The sequence below is a fragment of the Pseudorasbora parva genome, chromosome 21 (genome assembly GCF_024679245.1).
Source record: "Pseudorasbora parva isolate DD20220531a chromosome 21, ASM2467924v1, whole genome shotgun sequence".
In the NCBI taxonomy this organism is placed as follows: domain Eukaryota; kingdom Metazoa; phylum Chordata; class Actinopteri; order Cypriniformes; family Gobionidae; genus Pseudorasbora; species Pseudorasbora parva.
In genome coordinates this window covers 695,553-718,052 of record NC_090192.1, presented here as the reverse complement: position 1 = coordinate 718,052, position 22,500 = coordinate 695,553, and the positions used below count along the sequence as shown (strand labels likewise).

Sequence of the window (22,500 nt, the reverse complement as noted above, 5' to 3'; positions counted from 1 at the left end):
GAGCATTTACAATCAATGTATGGCGCCAAGTTCTTATGAACCAGGACTGTTTTCTTTAATGTGATTATTTTGTAATGTTGTATGCTAAATTTAATAAGAGTTGGACCCAAATGGGTCTCTTTCAAAATAAGAGTCCCATTATGGTTTTACAAACATGCTTTTCCATTTTGTTCCATCTAACTTTTTCTCCACCACAGAAGCAGTGATGTTCCATCTTCTCCCACAGGAGCTCAGTTTCTCTGGCTAATTTCTCCTCTGCCATAACAGTGCTATTCTCTCTGCTCCCACAGGAGCTCAGTTTTCTGGCTAATCTTTTTCTCCTCTGCGCCACAGCAGCGCTGTTATCTCTGCTCCCGCAGGAGCTCAGTTTCTCCGGCTATTTTTCTCCTGTGCCACAGCAGTGCTGTTCTTTCTGCTCCCACAGGAGCCCAGTTTCTCTGGCTAATTTCTCCAGTATCCATAACAGTGTGTTTCCTTTTGCTCCCACAGGAGCTCAGTTTCTCTGGCTAATTCCTCCAGTGTCCATAACAGTGTGTTTCCTTCTGCTCCCACAGGAGCTCAGTTTTTCGGGCTAATCTCTTCTCCACTGCTGTAGCAGTGCTGTTCCCTCTGCTCCCGCAGGAGCTCAGTTTCTCTGGCAAATTTCTCCACCGCCAAAGCAGTTGTTGTTCCCTCTGCTCCCACAGGAGCTCAGTTTTTCTGGCTAACCGTTTTTCCACTGCTCCCACAGGAGCTCAGTTTTTCTGGCTAACCGTTTTTCCACTGCTCCCACAGGAGCTCAGTTTTTCTGGCTAACCGTTTTTCCACTGCTCCCACAGGAGCTCAGTTTTTCTGGCTAACCGTTTCTCCACTGCTGCAGCAGTGCTGTTCCCTCTGCTCCCACAGGAGCTCACTTTTTTCTGGCTAACCGTTTCTCCACTGCTGCAGCAGTGCTGTTCCCTCTGCTCCCACAGGAGCTCAGTTTCTCTGGCTAACCGTTTCTCCACTGCCAAAGCAGTGTTGTTCCCTCTGCTCCCACAGGAGCTCAGTTTTTTCTGGCTAACCGTTTCTCCACTGCCAAAGCAGTGTTGTTTTTTATGCTTCCGCAGGAGCTGAAGAAAATCAGCATTTGGTCCTACCCATTGCAATGTTTGAGAATGAAATTTATCCATCTGACGAAGATCCTCTACAGCATCCCACAGCTGCAAGGGACACCACAACCCAACAAGACACCGTGACTGAATCTCCAGCAACACAGCGTGGCCGTCGGCCCAGCCGAGCCACATCCCGCACACCGAGACGCAGAGGCTTGCCATCGCCTCCACCTTCAAGACATCCACCATCTCCAGCTTCCTCCTACTCCTCAGTACAACCTACGATTCCAGCAATAGAGAAATGGACCGTACTAGGGTTAAGACAAGTGCTAATCAGTGTCGATGATAATTTTTCCAGAAGAATTAATAAAGCCAAATTATACAACCTGTACGTGTCACTTCAAGCAGCTTCTCCATCTCCAAAATCCACTCCACCTTCCAAAACTACAAACAGGTCAAGGAAACATAAGGATCCGAACTCACGCTCTCAAAAGACCCTTTCTCCCACAGAACTGGTTCTTCCTCGAGCACCAGGCCACTGCAGCAGGCCCTCAGCTAGCCCGGGCCGCACCCCAGTTCCAGCCACCGCTGCCATCGTCGCCGCCACCCAGCCCAACTCATCTCTCTGCTCCGCCGAGCCAGAGACCGTGGGTGTTTCCAGCATTGCACCTCAGGTTACAATACCAGTTTCCTCTGCCCCAGGCAATCCTTTAAGCGTAAGTACGCTTCCGCTAGCAGCTCAAGCTTTGTATCACAGCCTTTTCCTGTCACTTCTTCTAACCCCTTCCCTTGGCCTGCAGCCCCACCATCAAACTCTAGCGCGAGGCTGCCTCCGCTAGCGGTGCAGGCCCAGCTGCTTTTTGTCCTCCTTAGCATTCCTCTTTCCCCTTTTTTCCCATTCCTCCTTTATCGGGGACCGACCGAAATGAGAGGTTGCCTCCGCAAGCGGTTTTCGGCCCCTGGTTTCTATCCGCCTAACACTTTTTCCCAAACTAGTGCTCCATTCACTCTGTTTTCTGCAACACAGATGCCCTTCCCGCCGAATGCTACAGCCTTGGAACTGCCCCCTGTCGCCAGCAACATTAGAGCACAGATCCTCACAGAAATTCAGGCTGTTGGCGCCAGAGGCGGACCCATTCCCATTCCCAACCCCAGTACCAAAGTATTGAGAGCTAATATTCCCATAAACCACCCATTGAGACCCCTCATTGACGCTTCTCTCAATTCCATCCTTCAAGCTGTTTCCCCCAGAACCCTCCAATCCTACCTAACTGCATGGAAGTGTTTCAAGTCTTTTCACTCCATATACAAGCTGAATTTTCCAGATTATTCTTTGCTTACCATCACTTCATTCATATCTTATTTCAACAGCATCAAGAACCTCCAAGTCAGCTCCATCAAGGGTCATCTAAGCTGAATTCAACAAACTTGTGTTTGGTCTGCCCTCTCCAGAAATAACCAATTCACAAACATCCATGCTCATCAAAGGCATCCAAAAAACTCAACCCACCCACGCAGACAACCAATAACTCTAGACATACTTACCAAATGTATCTCCACCCTCCGCCAAGGCTACCACTCCACCAATACTGCCCGCACTCTGGATGCAATGTTTATATTGGCTTGCTCCGGTTTTCTCAGAAGCTCAGAAATTACCATCACGTCCACCTTCAACCCAAAGCTTCATCCTATAATTTCAGACCTAGCAGTGCTAGATGACGAAACAATCTCTTACTTCATCAAACAAAGCAAGACGGATCAAATGAAAAAAGGGCAATCCATTTACATTTTCAACCTTCCATCACCAATCCAGCCGTATCAATCCATTTTAGCCAACCTACATTTCAGAAGTTTGCAGACTAAACTTTTATCTGAACCACTCTTCACAGACGATGCTAACTGCCCTGTCACACGTTTCTGGTTCCAAAAACACCTCAAGTCTATACTGATTCTATCCGGCATCTCGGCAGACAACTTTTCTAGCCATTCATTTCGCATAGGTGCAGCAACCACAACTGCTCAAAAAGGTCTCTCCCAGCACCAGATCCAAAAACTTGGTCGCTGGTCGTCAGAGGCTTTCAAGAGCTACATCCGCTCCAATCGCTCCCACATCAAAGAAGCCCAACAGACCCTCATCAGCTAAAATTGTTTCAGCTTCAGCTTGTTTCCATACACTCAATCCTACAGGATCACCACATCCACTCCAATTCAACATCACCAAATTCACTAAATGAATCAATAATATTCACTGCCGTAGCAGCATCTCTCCAGTCACTCCCGCAGGAACCCACCTCAAATTTTTCACTGCAGCAGTGTTATCTCCTCCGCTCTAATAGAAGCTCAGGATTCTCCATCCAGCTGGCTCTCACTGCCGCAGCAGTGTTATCTCCTCCGCTCTAACAGAAGCTCAGGATTCTCCATCCAGCTGGCTGTCACTGCCGCAGCAGTGTTATCTCCTCCGCTCTAACAGAAGCTCAAGATCCTCCATCCAGCTGGCTGTCACTGCCGCAGCAGTATCTCCCCCGCTCTAACAGAAGCTCAGGATTCTCCATCCAGCCGGCTCTCACTGCCGCAGCAGTGTTATCTCCTCCGCTCTAACAAAAGTTCAGGATTCTCCATCCAGCTGGCTGTTACTGCCGCAGCAGTTATCTCCTCCGCTCTAACAGAAGCTCAGGATTCTCCATCCAGCTGGCTGTCACTGCCGCAGCAGTGTTATCTCCTCCGCTCTAACAGAAGCTCAGGATTCTCCATCCAGCTGGCTCTCACTGCCGCAGCAGTGTTATCTCCTCCGCTCTAACAAAAGCTCAGGATTCTCCATCCAGCTGGCTCTCACTGCCGCAGCAGTTATCTCCTCTGTTCTAACAGAAGCTCAGTATTCCCCATCCAGCTGGCTTTCACTGCCACAGCAGTGTTATCTCCTCCGCTCTAACAAAAGTTCAGGATTCTCCATCCAGCCGGCTTATCTCCTCCGCTCTAACAAAAGTTCAGGATTCTCCATCCAGCTGGCTCTCACTGCCGCAGCAGTTATCTCCTCTGTTCTAACAGAAGCTCAGTATTCCCCATCCAGCTGGCTTTCACTGCCACAGCAGTGTTATCTTCTCTGCTCTAACAAAAGTTCAGGATTCTCCATCCAGCCGGCTTATCTCCTCCGCTCTAACAAAAGTTCAGGATTCTCCATCCAGCCGGCTCTCACTGCCACAGCAGTGTTTTCTCCTCCGCTCTAACAAAAGTTCAGAATTCTCCATCCAGCTGGCTCTCACTGCCGCAGCAGTGTTATCTCCTCCGCTCTAACAAAAGCTCAGGATTCTTCATCCAGCTGGCTCTCATTGCCGCAGCAGTATCTCCTCTGCTCTAACAGAAGTTCAGGATTCTCCATCCAGCTGGCTCTCACTGCCGCAGCAGTGTTATCTCCTCCGCTCTAACAGAAGCTCAAGATTCTCCATCCAGCTGGCTCTCACTGCCGCAGCAGTGTTATCTCCTCCGCTCTAACAGAAGCTCAGGATTCTCCATCCAGCTGGCTCTCACTGCCGCAGCAGTGTTATCTCCTCCGCTCTAACAGAAGCTCAGGATTCTCCATCCAGCTGGCTCTCACTGCCGCAGCAGTGTTATCTCCTCCGCTCCAATAGAAGCTCATTATTCCCCATCCAGCTGGCTCTCACTGCCGCAGCAGTATCTCCTTCGATCCAATAGAAGCTCAGCATTCCCCATCCAGCTGGCTCTCACTGCCGCAGCAGTATCTCCTCCGTTCTTACAGAAGCTAAGCTTTTCCATCCAGCTGGTTTTCACTGCCGCAGCAGTGTTATCTCCTCCACTCCAATAGAAGCTCAGTATTCCCCATCCAGCTGGCTCTCACTGCCGCAGCAGTATCTCCTCCGTTCTCACAGAAGCTAAGCTTTTCCATCCAGCTAGTTCTCACTGCCGTAGCAGTGTTATCTCATTCGCTCCAGCAGAAGCCCAGTTTCTCCAACCGACTTTACTGCAAAACAGTGTCATCTCCTCCGCTCCAACAGAAGCCAGTTCCTCCACCCAAAGGCCTCCAATGCCACAGCAGTGATACCGCCTCAGCTCCCGCAAGAGTTCCGTTTTTTCCATTCAACTTGCTTGTACTGCCACAGCAGTGATTTCTCCATATTTCCGCAGGAGTGTCAGTTCTACGTCCAACCCAGCTCACTGGTTTCGAAAAACAAGTTAAATGGCTCGTCTCCACGGCTGCAGCAGTATCGACAACTCGGCTCTCGCAAAGCCCGATACTCCATTGAAACTCGTTTCAATACCACAGCAATGTCGTCATCTCCATTCCCACAGGAGCCCAATCATCCGTGCAAATTGTTCGTTTGGATAGTTGGAAAGCAAGTTGAAACGTCTCGTATCCTCTGCCGCAGCAGTTATAGTCAATTTCGCTCCCGCAGGAGCTCTGATACGTCTTTTCAAAACCTGTTTCACTGTCTCAGCAGTCTCACCTTCTCCACCCCACAGGAGCCCAATTCTCTGTACAACTGGGTCTTCGGATAGTTTGGAAAGCAGATTTAAAAGGGCTCATCTCCACTGCCACAGCAGTATCACCAACCTCACTCCCGCAGGAGTTCTGTTCCTCCATCCAAACTTGTCCCACCCCCACAGCAGTGTCATCTTCTCAACTCCTACAGGAGCCTAATTCTTTGTACAGCCAGCTCATTGGATACGTTTGAAAGTATGCTGAAACAGCTCGTCTCCACTGCCACAGCACTGCTATCTCCTCTTGCCTACACGCAACCACCCCAGCTGACTACCAACGAGGTTCACCTTTCTGATATCACGACCATACAAACCTCAGACAATAATGAACAAGATCTCCCGATCCAGTGACTATCCCCCCCTTCGATTGGCACAGCACCAGTTCATGCTCTGCAACTTTTGGGGGGCATCAACATCATTTACTGGCTGCTGTCCTATGCTAGTAGCAATTTTTTGGGGGAGTACTCTGGGTTCGGGCCAAATACCGAGCTCGGAGCCCTCTCCTCGGACAGCACGCCAAATACGCATACCATTTATTCTATCTGAATTATTTGTAAGTGTGAACTCGTGAAATGATGTTTCTTAAAAAACTAAGTTCGGGAGAAGCACGTTCAAATGATCTACCTAATCATGATGTCATTCCAACCAGCTGTCAACAATCAGTAATCAACATGTCTACCAATCAGCTCAAGTGGAGGATCACATAAATACCCAGTCAACTCACCAACGTTCCTTGACAAAGTTTGCAGCATCCCTCCACCACCCCTTCTACCTCACACGCACCTGGTTAACTTTCCTAACCAGAAATACGGGGGGAGTACTCTGGGTTCGGGCCAAATACCGAGCTCGGAGCCCTCTCCTCGGACAGCACGCCAAATACGCATACCATTTATTCTATCTGAATTATTTGTAAGTGTGAACTCGTGAAATGTTATTTATACACACAGAGGAGAAAAAAGACACACACACTCACTTCATCTGCACGGAACACTTTCCAGCTGCGCTAATATATGGATTTATTAACTATTTAAATATTTATTTTAAACGAGTTCCCAAAACTATTCCCAGAATTTGGAACATAAATGCAATAAAAATAATAATGGTAGTAGTAATAATCATTATTAGTCGTATTGTCTCGTATTGTCTAACACGATTGAGTGTGTGTGTGTGTGTGTGTGTGTGTGTGTGTGTGTGTGTGTGTGTGTGTGTGTGTGTGTGTGTGTGTGTGTGTGTGTGTGTGTGTGTGTGTGTGTGTGTGTGTGTGTGTGTGTGTGTGTGTGTGTGTGTGTGTGTGTGTGTGTGTGTGTGTGTTTATTCCTTTAGAAGCGTCTCACAAGATAGAAAGTGTGTTCATGTATATTCCTCCAGAAGTGTCTCACACGATTGAGTGTGTGTGTGTGTGTGTGTGTGTTCCTCCAGAAGCGTCTCATATAATTGAGAGTTTGTGTGTGTGTGTGTGTGTGTGTGTGTATGTGTGTATGTGTGTGTGTTCCTCTAGAAGTGTCTAACACGATTGAGTGTGTGTGTGTGTGTGTTCCTCCAGAAGCGTCTCATATGATTGAGGGTGTGTGTGTGTGTGTGTGTGTGTGTGTGTGTGTATGTTTGTGTATTCCTCCAGAAGCGTCTCACACGATTGAGTGTGTGTGTGTGTGTGTGTGTGTGTGTGTGTGTGTGTGTGTGTGTCTGTGTGTGTGTTCCTCCAGAAGCGTCTCACATGATTGAGAGTGTGTGTGTGTGTGTGTGTGTGTGTGTGTGTGTGTGTGTTTGTGTGTATGTTGGTGTATGTGTGTGTGTTGCTCCAGAAGCGTCGCACATGTTTGAAGTGTGTGTGTGTGTGTGTGTGTGTGTGTGTGTGTGTGTGTGTGTTTGTGTGTGTTCCTCCACCATCTTTTATGCCATATTCAGAAGTTAAATTCTGAGCGTTGGATGGAAATACAGCTTTAGATGCACTTGCACATTTGAACAAACACTAAAGTTACTCCGACAACAGCAGATTACAGAAGAGTTATAAAGCCTGAATGTGAATCTGAAGTGACTCCTCTCGTCTCCTCACACACCTTTGTAGGAGGTTGGATGGAGCCGCGTAAATCACTGCGAGTCAAACAGAGAAACGGGGACGTTCATTTGATCTCCAGTTTAAAGGGTGGATCTAAATACAGCTGCTGTTTGTCTCAATAAAGCACGCTGAGCTAATATAAACCGTCGCCCCCAGCCTCATGCGATGCATTTACCGACCGCTCCGGGGACGCAGGCTAATGTTTACTTTCGGCATGTCCGAAAACATTGGCTTTGGGGGATCTGAGGAGAAAACATACGGCGGTCCGACCACATAGTAAACACATTGAGAGGAGCCGACGGCCTCATAAATCAGGCTGTGTTTGTTGGGAGGACTCTGAGGAATCTGCAGGGACGCTCATGCACAGAAGATGCAATGCATTTTTTCTCGCAGCTGATTGTAAAATGACTGACTAAAATACACTATATTGCCAGAAGTATTGGGCCGCTCCTCCAGATCCCTGAGTTCAGGTGTTCAGTCCGTGTATAACTCCAGCTCTCGGCCTGCAGACGCTTCTACACACATTAGTGAAAGAATGGGTCGCTCTCAGGAGCTCAGTGAACTCAAGCGTGGGGCCGTGATAGGCTGACACCTGTGCAATAAGGCCATTCCTGACATTTCCTCACTACTAAATATTCCACGCTCAACTGTTAGTGGGATTAGAACAAAGTGGAAGCCATTGGGAACAACAGCAACTCAGCCACGAAGTGTTAAATCCCAGAGCGGGGTCAGCGCATGCTGAGGGTCACAGTGCGCAGAAGTCTCCAACTTTCTGCAGAGTCAACAGCTCCAGACCTCCAGACTTCTGTGGCCTTCAGATGAGCTCAAGAACAGCGGAGAGAGCTTCATGGAATGGGAGTTCAAGGGTTTTGGGGACAGTTTAAGGGTAGAGTTAGGGACAGGTGTGGTGGTGTGGGTCAGTTTAAGGGTAGAGTTAGGGTCAGGTGTGGTGGTGTGGGTCAGTTTAAGGGTAGAGTTAGGGTCAGGTGTGGTGGTGTGGGTCAGTTTAAGGGTAGAGTTAGGGACAGGTGTGGTGGTGTGGGTCAGTTTAAGGGTAGAGTTAGGGACAGGTGTGGTGGTGTGGGTCAGTTTAAGGGTAGAGTTAGGGACAGGTGTGGCGGTGTGGGTCAGTTTAAGGGTAGAGTTAGGGACAGGTGTGGTGGTGTGGGTCAGTTTAAGGGTAGAGTTAGGGACAGGTGTGGTGGTGTGGGTCAGTTTAAGGGTAGAGTTAGGGACAGGTGTGGTGGTGTGGGTCAGTTTAAGGGTAGAGTTAGGGACAGGTGTGGTGGTGTGGGTCAGTTTAAGGGTAGAGTTAGGGTCAGGTGTGGTGGTGTGGGTCAGTTTAAGGGTAGAGTTAGGGACAGGTGTGGTGGTGTGGGTCAGTTTAAGGGTAGAGTTAGGGTCAGGTGTGGTGGTGTGGGTCAGTTTAAGGGTAGAGTTAGGGTCAGGTGTGGTGGTGTGGATCAGTTTAAGGGTAGAGTTAGGGACAGGTGTGGTGGTGTGGGTCAGTTTAAGGATAGAGTTAGGGTCAGGTGTGGTGGTGTGGATCAGTTTAAGGGTAGAGTTAGGGACAGGTGTGGTGGTGTGGGTCAGTTTAAGGATAGAGTTAGGGTCAGGTGTGGTGGTGTGGGTCAGTTTAAGGGTAGAGTTAAGGGACAGGTGTGGTGTTTGTTGGTCAGTTTAAGGGTAGAGTTAGGGACAGGTGTGGTGGTGTGGGTCAGTTTAAGGGTAGAGTTAGGGTCAGGTGTGGTGGTGTGGGTCAGTTTAAGGGAAGAGTTAGGGACAGGTGTGGTGGTGTGGGTCAGTTTAAGGGTAGAGTTAGGGACAGGTGTGGTGGTGTGGGTCAGTTTAAGGGTAGAGTTAGGGACAGGTGTGGTGGTGTGAGTCAGTTTAAGGGTAGAGTTAGGGTCAGGTGTGGTGGTGTGGGTCAGTTTAAGGGTAGAGTTAGGGACAGGTGTGGTGGTGTGGGTCAGTTTAAGGGTAGAGTTAGGGTCAGGTGTGGTGGTGTGGGTCAGTTTAAGGGTAGAGTTAGGGTCATGTGTGGTGGTGTGGGTCAGTTTAAGGGTAGAGTTAGGGACAGGTGTGGTGGTGTGGGTCAGTTTAAGGGTAGAGTTAGGGTCAGGTGTGGTGGTGTGGGTCAGCTTAAGGGTAGAGTTAGGGTCAGGTGTGGTGGTGTGGGTCAGTTTAAGGGTAGGGTTAGGGCCAGGTGTGGTGGTGTGGGTCAGTTTAAGGGTAGAGTTAGGGTCAGGTGTGGTGGTGTGGGTCAGTTTAAGGGTAGAGTTAGGGTCACGTGTGGTGGTGTGGGTCAGTTTAAGGGTAGAGTTAGGGTCCGGTGTGGTGGTGTGGGTCAGTTTAAGGGTAGAGTTAGGGACAGGTGTGGTGGTGTGGGTCAGTTTAAGGGTAGGGTTAGGGTCAGGTGTGGTTGTGTGGGTCAGTTTAAGGGTAGAGTTAGGGACAGGTGTGGTGGTGTGGGTCAGTTTAAGGGTAAAGTTAGGGTCAGGTGTGGTGGTGTGGGTCAGTTTAAGGGTAGAGCTAGGGTCAGGTGTGGTGGTGTGGGTCAGTTTAAGGGTAGAGATAGGGACAGGTGTGGTGGTGTGGGTCAGTTTAAGGGTAGAGTTAGGGTCAGGTGTGGTGGTGTGGGTCAGTTTAAGGGTAGAGTTAGGGTCAGGTGTGGTGGTGTGGGTCAGTTTAAGGGTAGAGTTAGGGTCAGGTGTGGTGGTGTGGGTCAGTTTAAGGGTAGGGTTAGGGTCAGGTGTGGTGGTGTGGGTCAGTTTAAGTGTAGGGTTAGGGGCAGGTGTGGTGGTGTGGGTCAGTTTAAGGGTAGAGTTAGGGTCAGGTGTGGTGGTGTGGGTCAGTTTAAGGGTAGGGTTAGGGTTAGGTGTGGTGGTGTGGGTCAGTTTAAGGGTAGAGTTAGGGACAGGTGTGGTGGTGTGGGTCAGTTTAAGGGTAGAGTTAGGGTCAGGTGTGGTGGTGTGGGTCAGTTTAAGGGTAGGGTTAGGGTCAGGTGTGGTGGTGTGAGTCAGTTTAAGGGTAGAGTTAGGGACAGGTGTGGTGGTGTGGGTCAGTTTAAGGGTAGGGTTAGGGTCAGGTGTGGTGGTGAGGGTCAGTTTAAGGGTAGAGTTAGGGTCAGGTGTGGTGGTGTGGGTCAGTTTAAGGGTAGAGTTAGGGTCAGGTGTGGTGGTGTGGGTCAGTTTAAGGGTAGGGTTAGGGTCAGGTGTGGTGGTGTGGGTCAGTTTAAGGGTAGGGTTAGGGACAGGTGTGGTGGTGTGGGTCAGTTTAAGGGTAGGGTTAGGGACAGGTGTGGTGGTGTGGGTCAGTTTAAGGGTAGAGTTAGGGTCAGGTGTGGTGGTGTGGGTCAGTTTAAGGGTAGAGTTAGGGTCAGGTGTGGTGGTGTGGGTCAGTTTAAGGGTAGGGTTAGGGACAGGTGTGGTGGTGTGGGTCAGTTTAGGGGTAGAGTTAGCGACAGGTGTGGTGGTGTGGGTCAGTTTAAGGGTAGGGTTAGGGACAGGTGTGGTGGTGTGGGTCAGTTTAAGGGTAGAGTTAGGGACAGGTGTGGTGGTGTGGGTCAGTTTAAGGGTAGGGTTAGGGTCATGTGTGGTGGTGTGGGTCAGTTTAAGGGTAGGGTTAGGGACAGGTGTGGTGGTGTGGGTCAGTTTAAGGGTAGGGTTAGGGACAGGTGTGGTGGTGTGGGTCAGTTTAAGGGTAGAGTTAGGGTAAGGTGTGGTGGTGTGGGTCAGTTTAAGGGTAGAGTTATGGACAGGTGTGGTGGTGTGGGTCAGTTTAAGGGTAGAGTTAGGGTCAGGTGTGGTGTGTGGGTCAGTTTAAGTGTAGAGTTAGGGTCAGGTGTGGTGGTGTGGGTCAGTTTAAGGGTAGAGTTAGGGTCAGGTGTGGTGGTGTGGGTCAGTTTAAGGGTAGAGTTAGGGACAGGTGTGGTGGTGAGGGTCAGTTTAAGGGTAGAGTTAGGGTCAGGTGTGGTGGTGTGGGTCAGTTTAAGGGTAGAGTTAGGGTCAGGTGTGGTGGTGTGGGTCAGTTTAAGGGTAGAGTTAGGGTCAGGTGTGGTGGTGTGGGTCAGTTTAAGGGTAGAGTTAGGGTCAGGTGTGGTGGTGTGGGTCAGTTTAAGGGTAGAGTTAGGGTCAGGTGTGGTGGTGTGGGTCAGTTTAAGGGTAGAGTTAGGGTCAGGTGTGATGGTGTGGGTCAGTTTAAGGGTAGAGTTAGGGACAGGTGTGGTGGTGTGGGTCAGTTTAAGGGTAGAGTTAGGGACAGGTGTGGTGGTGTGGGTCAGTTTAAGGGTAGAGTTAGGGACAGGTGTGGCGGTGTGGGTCAGTTTAAGGGTAGAGTTAGGGACAGGTGTGGTGGTGTGGGTCAGTTTAAGGGTAGAGTTAGGGACAGGTGTGGTGGTGTGGGTCAGTTTAAGGGTAGAGTTAGGGACAGGTGTGGTGGTGTGGGTCAGTTTAAGGGTAGAGTTAGGGACAGGTGTGGTGGTGTGGGTCAGTTTAAGGGTAGAGTTAGGGTCAGGTGTGGTGGTGTGGGTCAGTTTAAGGGTAGAGTTAGGGACAGGTGTGGTGGTGTGGGTCAGTTTAAGGGTAGAGTTAGGGTCAGGTGTGGTGGTGTGGGTCAGTTTAAGGGTAGAGTTAGGGTCAGGTGTGGTGGTGTGGATCAGTTTAAGGGTAGAGTTAGGGACAGGTGTGGTGGTGTGGGTCAGTTTAAGGATAGAGTTAGGGTCAGGTGTGGTGGTGTGGGTCAGTTTAAGGGTAGAGTTAAGGGACAGGTGTGGTGTTTGTTGGTCAGTTTAAGTGTAGAGTTAGGGACAGGTGTGGTGTGTGTGGGTCAGTTTAAGTGTAGAGTTAGGGACAGGTGTGGTGGTGTGGGTCAGTTTAAGGGTAGAGTTAGGGACAGGTGTGGTGGTGTGGGTCAGTTTAAGGGTAGAGTTAGGGTCAGGGGTGGTGGTGTGGGTCAGTTTAAGGGTAGAGTTAGGGACAGGTGTGGTGGTGTGGGTCAGTTTAAGGGTAGAGTTAGGGACAGGTGTGGTGTTTGTTGGTCAGTTTAAGTGTAGAGTTAGGGTCAGGTGTGGTGGTGTGGGTCAGTTTAAGGGTAGAGTTAGGGACAGGTGTGGGTCAGTTTAAGGGTAGAGTTAGGGTCAGGTGTGGTGGTGTGGGTCAGTTTAAGGGTAAAGTTAGGGTCAGGTGTGGTGGTGTGGGTCAGTTTAAGGGTAGAGTTAGGGACAGGTGTGGTGGTGTGGGTCAGTTTAAGGGTAGAGTTAGAGTCAGGTGTGGTGGTGTGGGTCAGTTTAAGGGTAGAGTTAGGGTCAGGTGTGGTGGTGTGGGTCAGTTTAAGGGTAGAGTTAGGGACAGGTGTGGTGGTGTGGGTCAGTTTAAGGGTAGAGTTAGGATCAGGTGTGGTGGTGTGGGTCAGTTTAAGGGTAAAGTTAGGGTCAGGTGTGGTGGTGTGGGTCAGTTTAAGGGTAGAGTTAGGGACAGGTGTGGTGGTGTGGGTCAGTTTAAGGGTAGAGTTAGAGTCAGGTGTGGTGGTGTGGGTCAGTTTAAGGGTAGAGTTAGAGTCAGGTGTGGTGGTGTGGGTCAGTTTAAGGGTAGAGTTAGGGTCAGGTGTGGTGGTGTGGGTCAGTTTAAGGGTAGAGTTAGGGTCAGGTGTGGTGGTGTGGGTCAGTTTAAGGGTAGAGTTAGGGTCAGGTGTGGTGGTGTGGGTCAGTTTAAGGGTAGAGTTAGGGACAGGTGTGGTGGTGTGGGTCAGTTTAAGGGTAGAGTTAGGGTCAGGTGTGGTGGTGTGGGTCAGTTTAAGTGTAGAGTTAGGGACAGGTGTGGTGGTGTGGGTCAGTTTAAGGGTAGAGTTAGGGTCAGGTGTGGTAGTGTGGGTCAGTTTAAGGGTAGAGTTAGGGACAGGTGTGGTGGTGTGGGTCAGTTTAAGGGTAGAGTTAGGGACAGGTATGGTGGTGTGGGTCAGTTTAAGGGTAGAGTTAGGGTCAGGTGTGGTGGTGTGGGTCAGTTTAAGGGTAGAGTTAGGGACAGGTGTGGTGGTGTGGGTCAGTTTAAGGGTAGAGTTAGGGTCAGGTGTGGTGGTGTGGGTCAGTTTAAGGGTAGAGTTAGGGACAGGTGTGGTGGTGTGGGTCAGTTTAAGGGTAAAGTTAGGGACAGGTGTGGTGGTGTGGGTCAGTTTAAGGGTAGAGTTAGGGACAGGTGTGGTGGTGTGGGTCAGTTTAAGGGTAGAGTTAGGGACAGGTGTGGTGGTGTGGGTCAGTTTAAGGGTAGAGTTAGGGACAGGTGTGGTGGTGTGGGTCAGTTTAAGGGTAGAGTTAGGGTCAGGTGTGGTGGTGTGGGTCAGTTTAAGGGTAGAGTTAGGGACAGGTGTGGTGGTGTGGGTCAGTTTAAGGGTAGAGTTAGGGTCAGGTGTGGTGGTGTGGGTCAGTTTAAGGGTAGAGTTAGGGTCAGGTGTGGTGGTGTGGGTCAGTTTAAGGGTAGAGTTAGGGTCAGGTGTGGTGGTGTGGGTCAGTTTAAGGGTAGAGTTAGGGTCAGGTGTGGTGGTGTGGGTCAGTTTAAGGGTAGGGTTAGGGTCAGGTGTTTTTTAAAATGTAAGTATAATGTAAAAACATGTATGTACACAATAAGTGCATTGTATCAAATTATTAATTACAATGTTAGTACATAGTAGTTAAGGCCACCTAATATAAAGTGGGTCCAACTTTTTTAATACCTTTTATAGCCGCCTCTTTAACAGTGGAGTGGACCGGGATGATGTTCTTCTCCACCAGCTCCAGCGGGCCGGGTCTCAGAGCAATCTTCTCATTCAGGTCATCCGCAAGTCTGGCTCGCTTCAGTTTGGTCTGAGACTCGTGTGCGAGGCCTTCACCGGCCGACTCTGAGCAATAAACACAAACTGATGAGGAACCAGAGTCACTCCAGATTAAACACTGAAGCCAGTCTGCAATATTCCAGCCAGAAAACACGATCAACTCACATCATCTACACCAATCAGGCATACAATATTATGACCATTGTGTTGGTCCCTCTTTTGCTCAACTGTCTCTTATGGACTCCTCTAGACCCCTGAAGGTGTGCTGTGGTTTCTTGCACCAATATGTGCCATGGACCGGACTTGTTTGTTCAGCTCATCCCACAGATGCTCGACTGGATTGAGATCTGGGGAATCTGGAGGCCGAGTCGACGCCTCAAACTGGTTGTTGTGCTCCTCAAACCATTCCTGAAGCATTTGTGCTTTGTGTCAGGAGCATTATCCTGCTGGAAGAGCCACAGCCACCAGAATACCGTTTCCATCAAAGGCTGAACATGGTCTCAGCAATGCTTAGGTAGGTGGAGCGTGTCAAAGTAACATCCACATGGATGGAGGACCCAAGGTTTCCCAGCAGAACATTGGCCAAAGCATCACACTGCCTCCGCCGGCTTGCCTTCTTCCCATAGTGCATCCTGGGGCCATGTGTTCCCCAGGTAAGCCACACACACACACACACACACCCGGCCATCCACGTGTTGTAAAAGAACACGTGATTCCTCAGACCAGGCCACCTTCTTCCACAAATCCTTACGCTTGCCCATTTCTCCTGCTTCACACACATCAACTCTGAGGACTAAATGTTCACTTGCTGCCTAATATATCCCACCCACTAACAGAGATCATCAGTGATAATCACTTCACCGGTCATAATGTTATGCCTGATTGGTGTAAATGTATATATATATATGCATTTAGTGACAAGAGCCGGCACTACTCAAACTTAATCACTCTTTATGATCATAAGCTCTTACCTTGTAGAATGCGCATGTTGACAAGCTCCGCTTTCTCTGGTCTGCTTCTGATTTTGTGTTTTAAATAATCTCCAGTCTGAAACGTCACATTATGAAACATTAAATATAACGAATACACACTTTCACAATGTCTGTAGAGCTGCTAATGGCTGAATCCACTTTCATTCATAAATTATGAAATTTGCAGCGGTGACAGCAACAGAAACTTGAAGTTTTAAGATAATGAAATGTTTTTAATTACTTGCTCATAAAAGTATTTTATCACTAATTATTAATTTTCAATTACTTTCTAAATCCTATATTAACCTTGAGTTAAGCAATTCAAGGTTAGACATGAAACATGAGACATAATATAAAACGACATAAATTACTCGCATTAACTGACCAAAGTATTACAAATGTGAGAAGGAGACAGAACATGCATTTTAAAGTTAGACTTTAAATGTTGATGGTAATTCCACTATTGTGTAATATATAATTATATATTTAGTATTTAGTTCAATTACATCAGACGTAACTGTAATTAAATTACAGAAAAAAATAGGCGTAATTCCTTGCTTTACTTATTCAAGGGAAAGTAATTAAATTACAGTAACTAATTACACCCAGCACTGAATCTGACTCGACCAAGACCATTCATTAAAGGGTTAGTTCAGCCAGAAATGAAATGTCTGTCATTAACTCCTCTCCCTAATGTCGCTCCACACCCGTAAGACCTCCGTTCATCTTCACACACAGTTTAAGATATTTTAGATTTAGTCCGAGAGCGTATGCAAGTGTATGCACACTATACTGTCCATGTCCAGAAAGGGAATAAAAACATCATCACAGTAGTCCATATGAGACATCAGTGGGTTAATTAGAGTCTCTTGAAGCATCCAAAATACATTTGGGTCCAAAAATAACAAAAACTACGACTTTATTCAGCATTGGCTTCTCTTCCGCGTTTGTGTTCAATCCTCAAATAAAGATTCAAACGGTTATGAGTCAGCGAATCGATTCATGATTCGGATCGCGTGTCAAACTGCTGAAATCACGAGACACTGGCGATCCGAATCATTGATCACAGTATAGTGTGCATACACTTGCATACGCTCTCGGACTAAATCTAAAATATCTTAAACTGTGTGTGAAGATGAGCGGAGGTCTTACGGGTGTGGAGCGACATTAGGGGGAGGAGTTAATGACAGACATTTCATTTTTGGGGGAACTAACCCTTTAATACCATTGAATTATGCAGTGGATAATGGTTTATCCACGTAAATGTCTGATGGAGGATTGTGGAGATAATGCTTCTTCTGCTTCTGACCTTGGATCGCTCCAGACTTTTCCTCTGCTCGTGGAACGCAGCCGGACTCTTCAAGGCTGGAAACACATGAGAACAAGATAGTGAATGCGATGGACTTAATCTGTAAAGCGTTCATGAACACACTGGCAGTGTCTGATCACTCTCCTGAAGCTGAACTATAGTCATTAATCACTGGAATACAGAAAAGAGTGTGTGTGTGTGTGTGTGTGTGTGTGTGTGTGTGTGTGTGTGTGTGTGTGTGTGTGTGTGTGTGTGTGTGTGTGTGTTGGGTAGGTTTAGGGGCAGTGTAAGGGGATGGTAAATACGGTTTGTACAGTATAAAAACCATTACGCCTATGGAATGTCCCCATATGTCACAAAAACAAACGTGTGTGTGTGTGTGTGTGTGTGTGTGTGTGTGTGTGTGTGTCCACAGCCTCTTGTATTTTTTGTCTGTTTCTCTTGTTTTGTTTTTTGGTCTGTAATTTCATTTTTTAATAGTTCTAGTAGCGACATTAGATCATTTAAAACAAAAACATATCACAATGTTTAAAGAAAGTACGCATCGTTATACACACACACACACACACACAAACACACACACCGACTGCCGCTTTCAAGTGTGTAATGAAGAGCAGATGTGCTCAGGGAAATGTACATAGGAGTGTGTGTGCGGCCCGTCCTCAGGAACCACAGGAGCGACTGAAACTTCACCTCACGCAGGAATGTGTGTGTGTGTGTGTGTGTGTGTGTGTGTGTGTGTGTGTGTGCACGGACTCTCCTCACCACATATCGCCACGCATTCAATTGAAATAAACACAAGAACAATTGTCGTCAGAAAATAAACCCTGGATAGGCGCGTGCCGTAAAACACACACTCTCTGAACACACTCTCGCAACACACTCTCTAAACACACACTCTCTGAACACACTCTCTAAACACACTCTCTAAACACACACTCTCTAAACACACACTCTCTATGGAATACCGCAACTACTTTCTCACTCAAGCACAAATCACCCATTTAACCCCGGTTTATCTGCATTTAACCCCGGTTTATCTGCATTTAACCCCGGTTTATCTGCATTTAACCCCGGTTTATCTGTATTTACACCCGGGTTATCTGCATTTAACCCCGGTTTATCTGCATTTAACCCTGGTTTATCTGCATTTAACCCCGGTTTATCTGTATTTAACCCTGGTTTATCTGCATTTAACCCCGGTTTATCTGTATTTAACCCTGGTTTATCTGCATTTACACCTGGTTTATATGCATTTGACCCCGGTTTATCTGCATTTAACCCCGGTTTATCTGTATTTAACCCTGGTTTATCTGCATTTAACCCCGGTTTATCTGTATTTAACCCTGGTTTATCTGCATTTACACCTGGTTTATATGCATTTGACCCCGGTTTATCTGCATTTAACCCCGGTTTATTTGCATTTAACCCCGGTTTATCTGCATTTAACCCCAGTTTATTTGCATTTAACCCCAGTTTATCTGCATTTACACCCGGTTTATATGCATTTGACCCCGGTTTATCTGCATTTAACCCCGGTTTATTTGCATTTAACCCTGGTTTATCTGCATTTAACCCCAGTTTATTTGCATTTAACCCCAGTTTATCTGCATTTACACCCGGTTTATCTGTATTTACACCCGGTTTATCTGCATTTAACCCCGGTTTATCTGCATTTAACCCCAGTTTATTTGCATTTAACCCCGGTTTATCTGCATTTAACCCCAGTTTATTTGCATTTAACCCCAGTTTACCTGCATTTACACCCGGTTTATCTGTATTTACACCCGGTTTATCTGCATTTAACCCCGGTTTATTTGCATTTAACCCCGGTTTATCTGCATTTACACCCGGTTTATCTTAGTGGCGGCTGCTTTACTCCACTGCATCCCACGCTTTGCATTGCTCTTGGTGATGTAAGGCTTGGATGAGCTGCTCGGCCATGGAAACCCATTCCATGAAGCTCTCTCCGCTGTTCTTGAGCTCATCTGAAGGCCACAGAAGTCTGGAGGTCTGGAGCTGTTGACTCTGCAGAAAGTTGGAGACTTCTGCGCACTGTGACCCTCAGCATGCGCTGACCCCGCTCTGGGATTTAACACTTCGTTGCTGAGCTGCTGTTGTTCCCAATGGCTTCCACTTTGTTATAATCCCACTAACAGTTGAGCGTGGAATATTTAGTAGTCTATATTTAGTGCCTAGTGCTTGATTTATACACCTGTGGCCATTAAGGGATTGAACACCTGAACTCCTGTTTATAAAGTCATTACTTTATCAATATGATGCAAAAACTTCCAAAAGTCTCTATATTTCCACAAGCCCTTGAAATGGGCAGCATGAACACTCTCCATATTTTTAGGCATGAACCGATGCTGTTTTTCCTGATTATCTGTTTATTATCTTTCTTATCACCTGTGTGGAGCCGGGCGACTCCAGCATGTGTGAGTGTGTGTGTGTGTTTGTGTGTGTGTTAGAAGGTGTTGAGTGTGTGAATGTGGAGCCCAGAGCAGCTCTTCAGTCTGGTCACCTGATGCTTGCTGCCACACAAATGATTAATACTATGCCATGCCCTGTGTGTGTGTGTGTGTGCTTGTGTGTGTGTGTGTGTGTGTGTGTGTGTGTGTGTGTGTGTGTGTGTGTGTGTGTGTGTGTGTGTGTGTGTGTGTGTGTGTGTGAAGGTGTTACTCACGAGGCATGATGCCCTGGTCAGCGAGCTGCTCTCGTGTCCTCCTCTGCTGGAGTCTCAGCTGCAGGACTGTGGGTGGAGAGGAAGCAGATAATGAGTGAAGCTGCGCAAATCAGACATTAATCTGTGTCCGGAGGAGGAACACATCATCCCCTTCACGCACACACACACACACACACACACACACACACACACACACACACACACACACACACACACACACACACACACACACACACACACACACACACACACACACACACACACACACACACACACACACACACACATGTTTGTTTTTGTGAATTGTGGGGACATTCCATAGGCGTAATGGGTTTTATACTGTACAAACCGTATTGTCTATCCCCTTACACTGCCCCTAAACCTACCCATCACACACACACACACACACACACACACACACACACACACACACACACACACACACACACACACACACACATGTTTGTTTTTGTGAATTGTGGGGACATTCCATAGGCGTAATGGGTTTTATACTGTACAAACCGTATTGTCTATCCCCTTACACTGCCCCTATCCCTAAACCTACCCATCACAATACTCACATACTGCATTTTTACTTTTTCAAAAAAAACTCCTCCTGTATGATTTATAAGCATTTTGAAAAGTGGGGACATGGGGTAATGTCCTGATATGTCACCATTTTCTGTAATACCTGTGTCATACACAAAAACAAGCACACACACACACACACACACACACACACACACACACACACACACACACACACACACACACACACACACACACACACACACACACACACACACACACACACACACACACACACACACACACACTCCAGCGGGGATTAACAGCCCACCTCTCACGTTTATGAGCGCGTCCCTCCCAGGCTCCATAAGGACCACACACTGAAGGAAGGTTTGTTTAAAGCCAGGAGCTGTGTTTATCAGAGCCCTACATCCTGTTTTAAGAAATATTTGTGTTGCTTCATTTTTGTCTTTGTTTTGGGTGGTGTGTCTCTCATCACGGCAGGCTGTGTTAAACCTCTGTGCTTATCATACTGCATGCAAGACGGAATGGCAAAAAGACTGAAAATACATCAAAATGGCTTCGCTCTTATAAATAACATTTTACAACAGTTAGTTCAACACTGGTCTGCATATCTGTCGAGTCAGTCATTGAGACATTTCTTAAAATTATTTGTTTAAAACATATATTAATTCAGAAGAAACTAGTAATTACCTTTGTAAATGAGTCATTGGATTATTCACGCTATCACTTAATTCGAAACAATGATCCATTCAGTGTTAAACAAGTGAAGTCTTTGTGAGTGAGTCATTGAATCATTCACTCAAGAGATTTGTTCAAACACACTGATTCATCCAGTAATGAAACAAGTGAAGTCTTTATGAGTGAGTCATTGAATCATTAACTCAAGAGATTTGTTCAAACACACTGATTCATCCAGTAATGAAACAAGTGAAGTCTTTATGAGTGAGTCATTGAATCATTCACTCAAGAGATTTGTTCAAAAACACTGATTCATCCAGTAATGAAACAAGTGAAGTCTTTATGAGTGAGTCATTGAATCATTCACTCAAGACATTTGTTCAAACACACTGATTCATCCACTAATAAAACAAGTGAAGTCTTTATGAGTAAGTCATTGAATCATTCACTCAAGAGACTTGTTCAAAAACACTGATTCATCCTCTAATGAAGCAAGTGAAGTCTTTATGAGCGAGTCATTGAATCATTCACTCAAGAGACTTGTTCATACAGTAATGAAACAAGTGAAGTCTTTATGAGCGAGTCATTAAATCATTCACACAACTAATTCATTTGAAACACTGATCCATTCAGTAAAGAAACAACTGTCTTTGTGAGTGAGTCATTGAATCATTCACTCAATAGATTTGTTCAAAACACTGATTCATTCATGAACAAAACAAGTAATTATATTTATGAGTGAGTCTTTTGAATCATCCACTCATCCAATTAGTGCTTTAAAAATGAGTCATTGAATCATTCACACTACTAATTAATTCGAAACACTGATCCATTCAGAAATAAACAACTGTCTTCATGAGTAAGTAACTGAATCATATACTCAAATGATTAATTCAAAGACTGATTCATTCAGGAACAAATCAATTAAGTGCCTTTATGAGTGAGTCATTGAATCATTCACTGAAGTGATTTGTTCAAAACACTGATTCATTCAGGAACAAAACATGTTCCTTTAGAAAAGAGCCACTGAATCATTCACTCAAATGATTTGTTCAAAACACTGATTCGTTAAGGAACAAATCAATTAAGTGCCTTTATGAGTGAGTCATTGAATCATTCACTCAAATGATTCATCCAAACACTGATTCCCTCAGGAAGGATGCATGTTTTGCTATGAAATGCATTGATTCTGTTATCACCTCATCTGGAACTATTTTCATATTTTTCAATAGACAAAGTAAATGGCAATATTGTGTGTAAAAATGTAAGTTACTCTTTGTTTATCAAACTGTTATGAGAGCAATATCACACGCGCAATCCCAGCTGTGTTAATATTCAGAGCTATATAATTCCTGCTCGTGTGATATTGCTGAAAATAAGCCTCGGTTCTGCTCGCTGTCCACGTTCATTCCTTCATCCATTTATCATCGCAATCAATCAGCCAGATTCATAATCACGCTCTGCTTATGTTTAGGTCACACAACCTGAAGTTCTGCCAGAAACCGTCATGGCCTGATGTGGACAAACAAGAGAAATGTAATGAAGTTGAGCTGGCACAGCGAGGCAAACAACGGCAGTCAGGGTTTGCCAAACTCAATCTGGACCAATCCGGATCAAACTTTAATGGCCCACGAACAGGCACGGGATTGGTCTGCTCGTATGATCTCCAGAAACAGGTGAGTTGATAAAGGCTGAAGTGAAAACGGCCCTCTGGCAGCATCACGCGTTTGAGCGGGGCAAAAGAATGATTGCCCTCAATAAGAATTATCACAGCTTTGCAGACAAACTGGATCACATAACCCTCAATAACCAGAACCAGAGGAGTGACTCAACCGCATAAAAATAGCCTCCGCACACACACTGCACAAAAATATTAA

The 22,500-nt window shown here is 46.7% G+C and overlaps 1 protein-coding gene across 8 annotated transcripts in view; it reads right to left on the bottom strand.

Annotated features, from left to right (window-relative positions):
* The window catches only part of myocd (myocardin), a 109,668-nt gene that overhangs the window by 22,196 nt on the left and 64,972 nt on the right, over positions 1–22,500 (bottom strand). For all 8 annotated transcript variants that reach the window (XM_067429859.1, XM_067429861.1, XM_067429860.1 and 5 more), the window contains exons 2-5: positions 19,394–19,459; positions 16,708–16,763; positions 15,399–15,474; positions 14,329–14,493 (exon numbers count right to left, since the gene is read on the bottom strand). In XM_067429859.1, the coding sequence (XP_067285960.1) occupies positions 14,329–14,493; positions 15,399–15,474; positions 16,708–16,763; positions 19,394–19,459 (363 nt within the window). The remainder of the gene's footprint in view (positions 1–14,328; positions 14,494–15,398; positions 15,475–16,707; positions 16,764–19,393; positions 19,460–22,500) is intronic.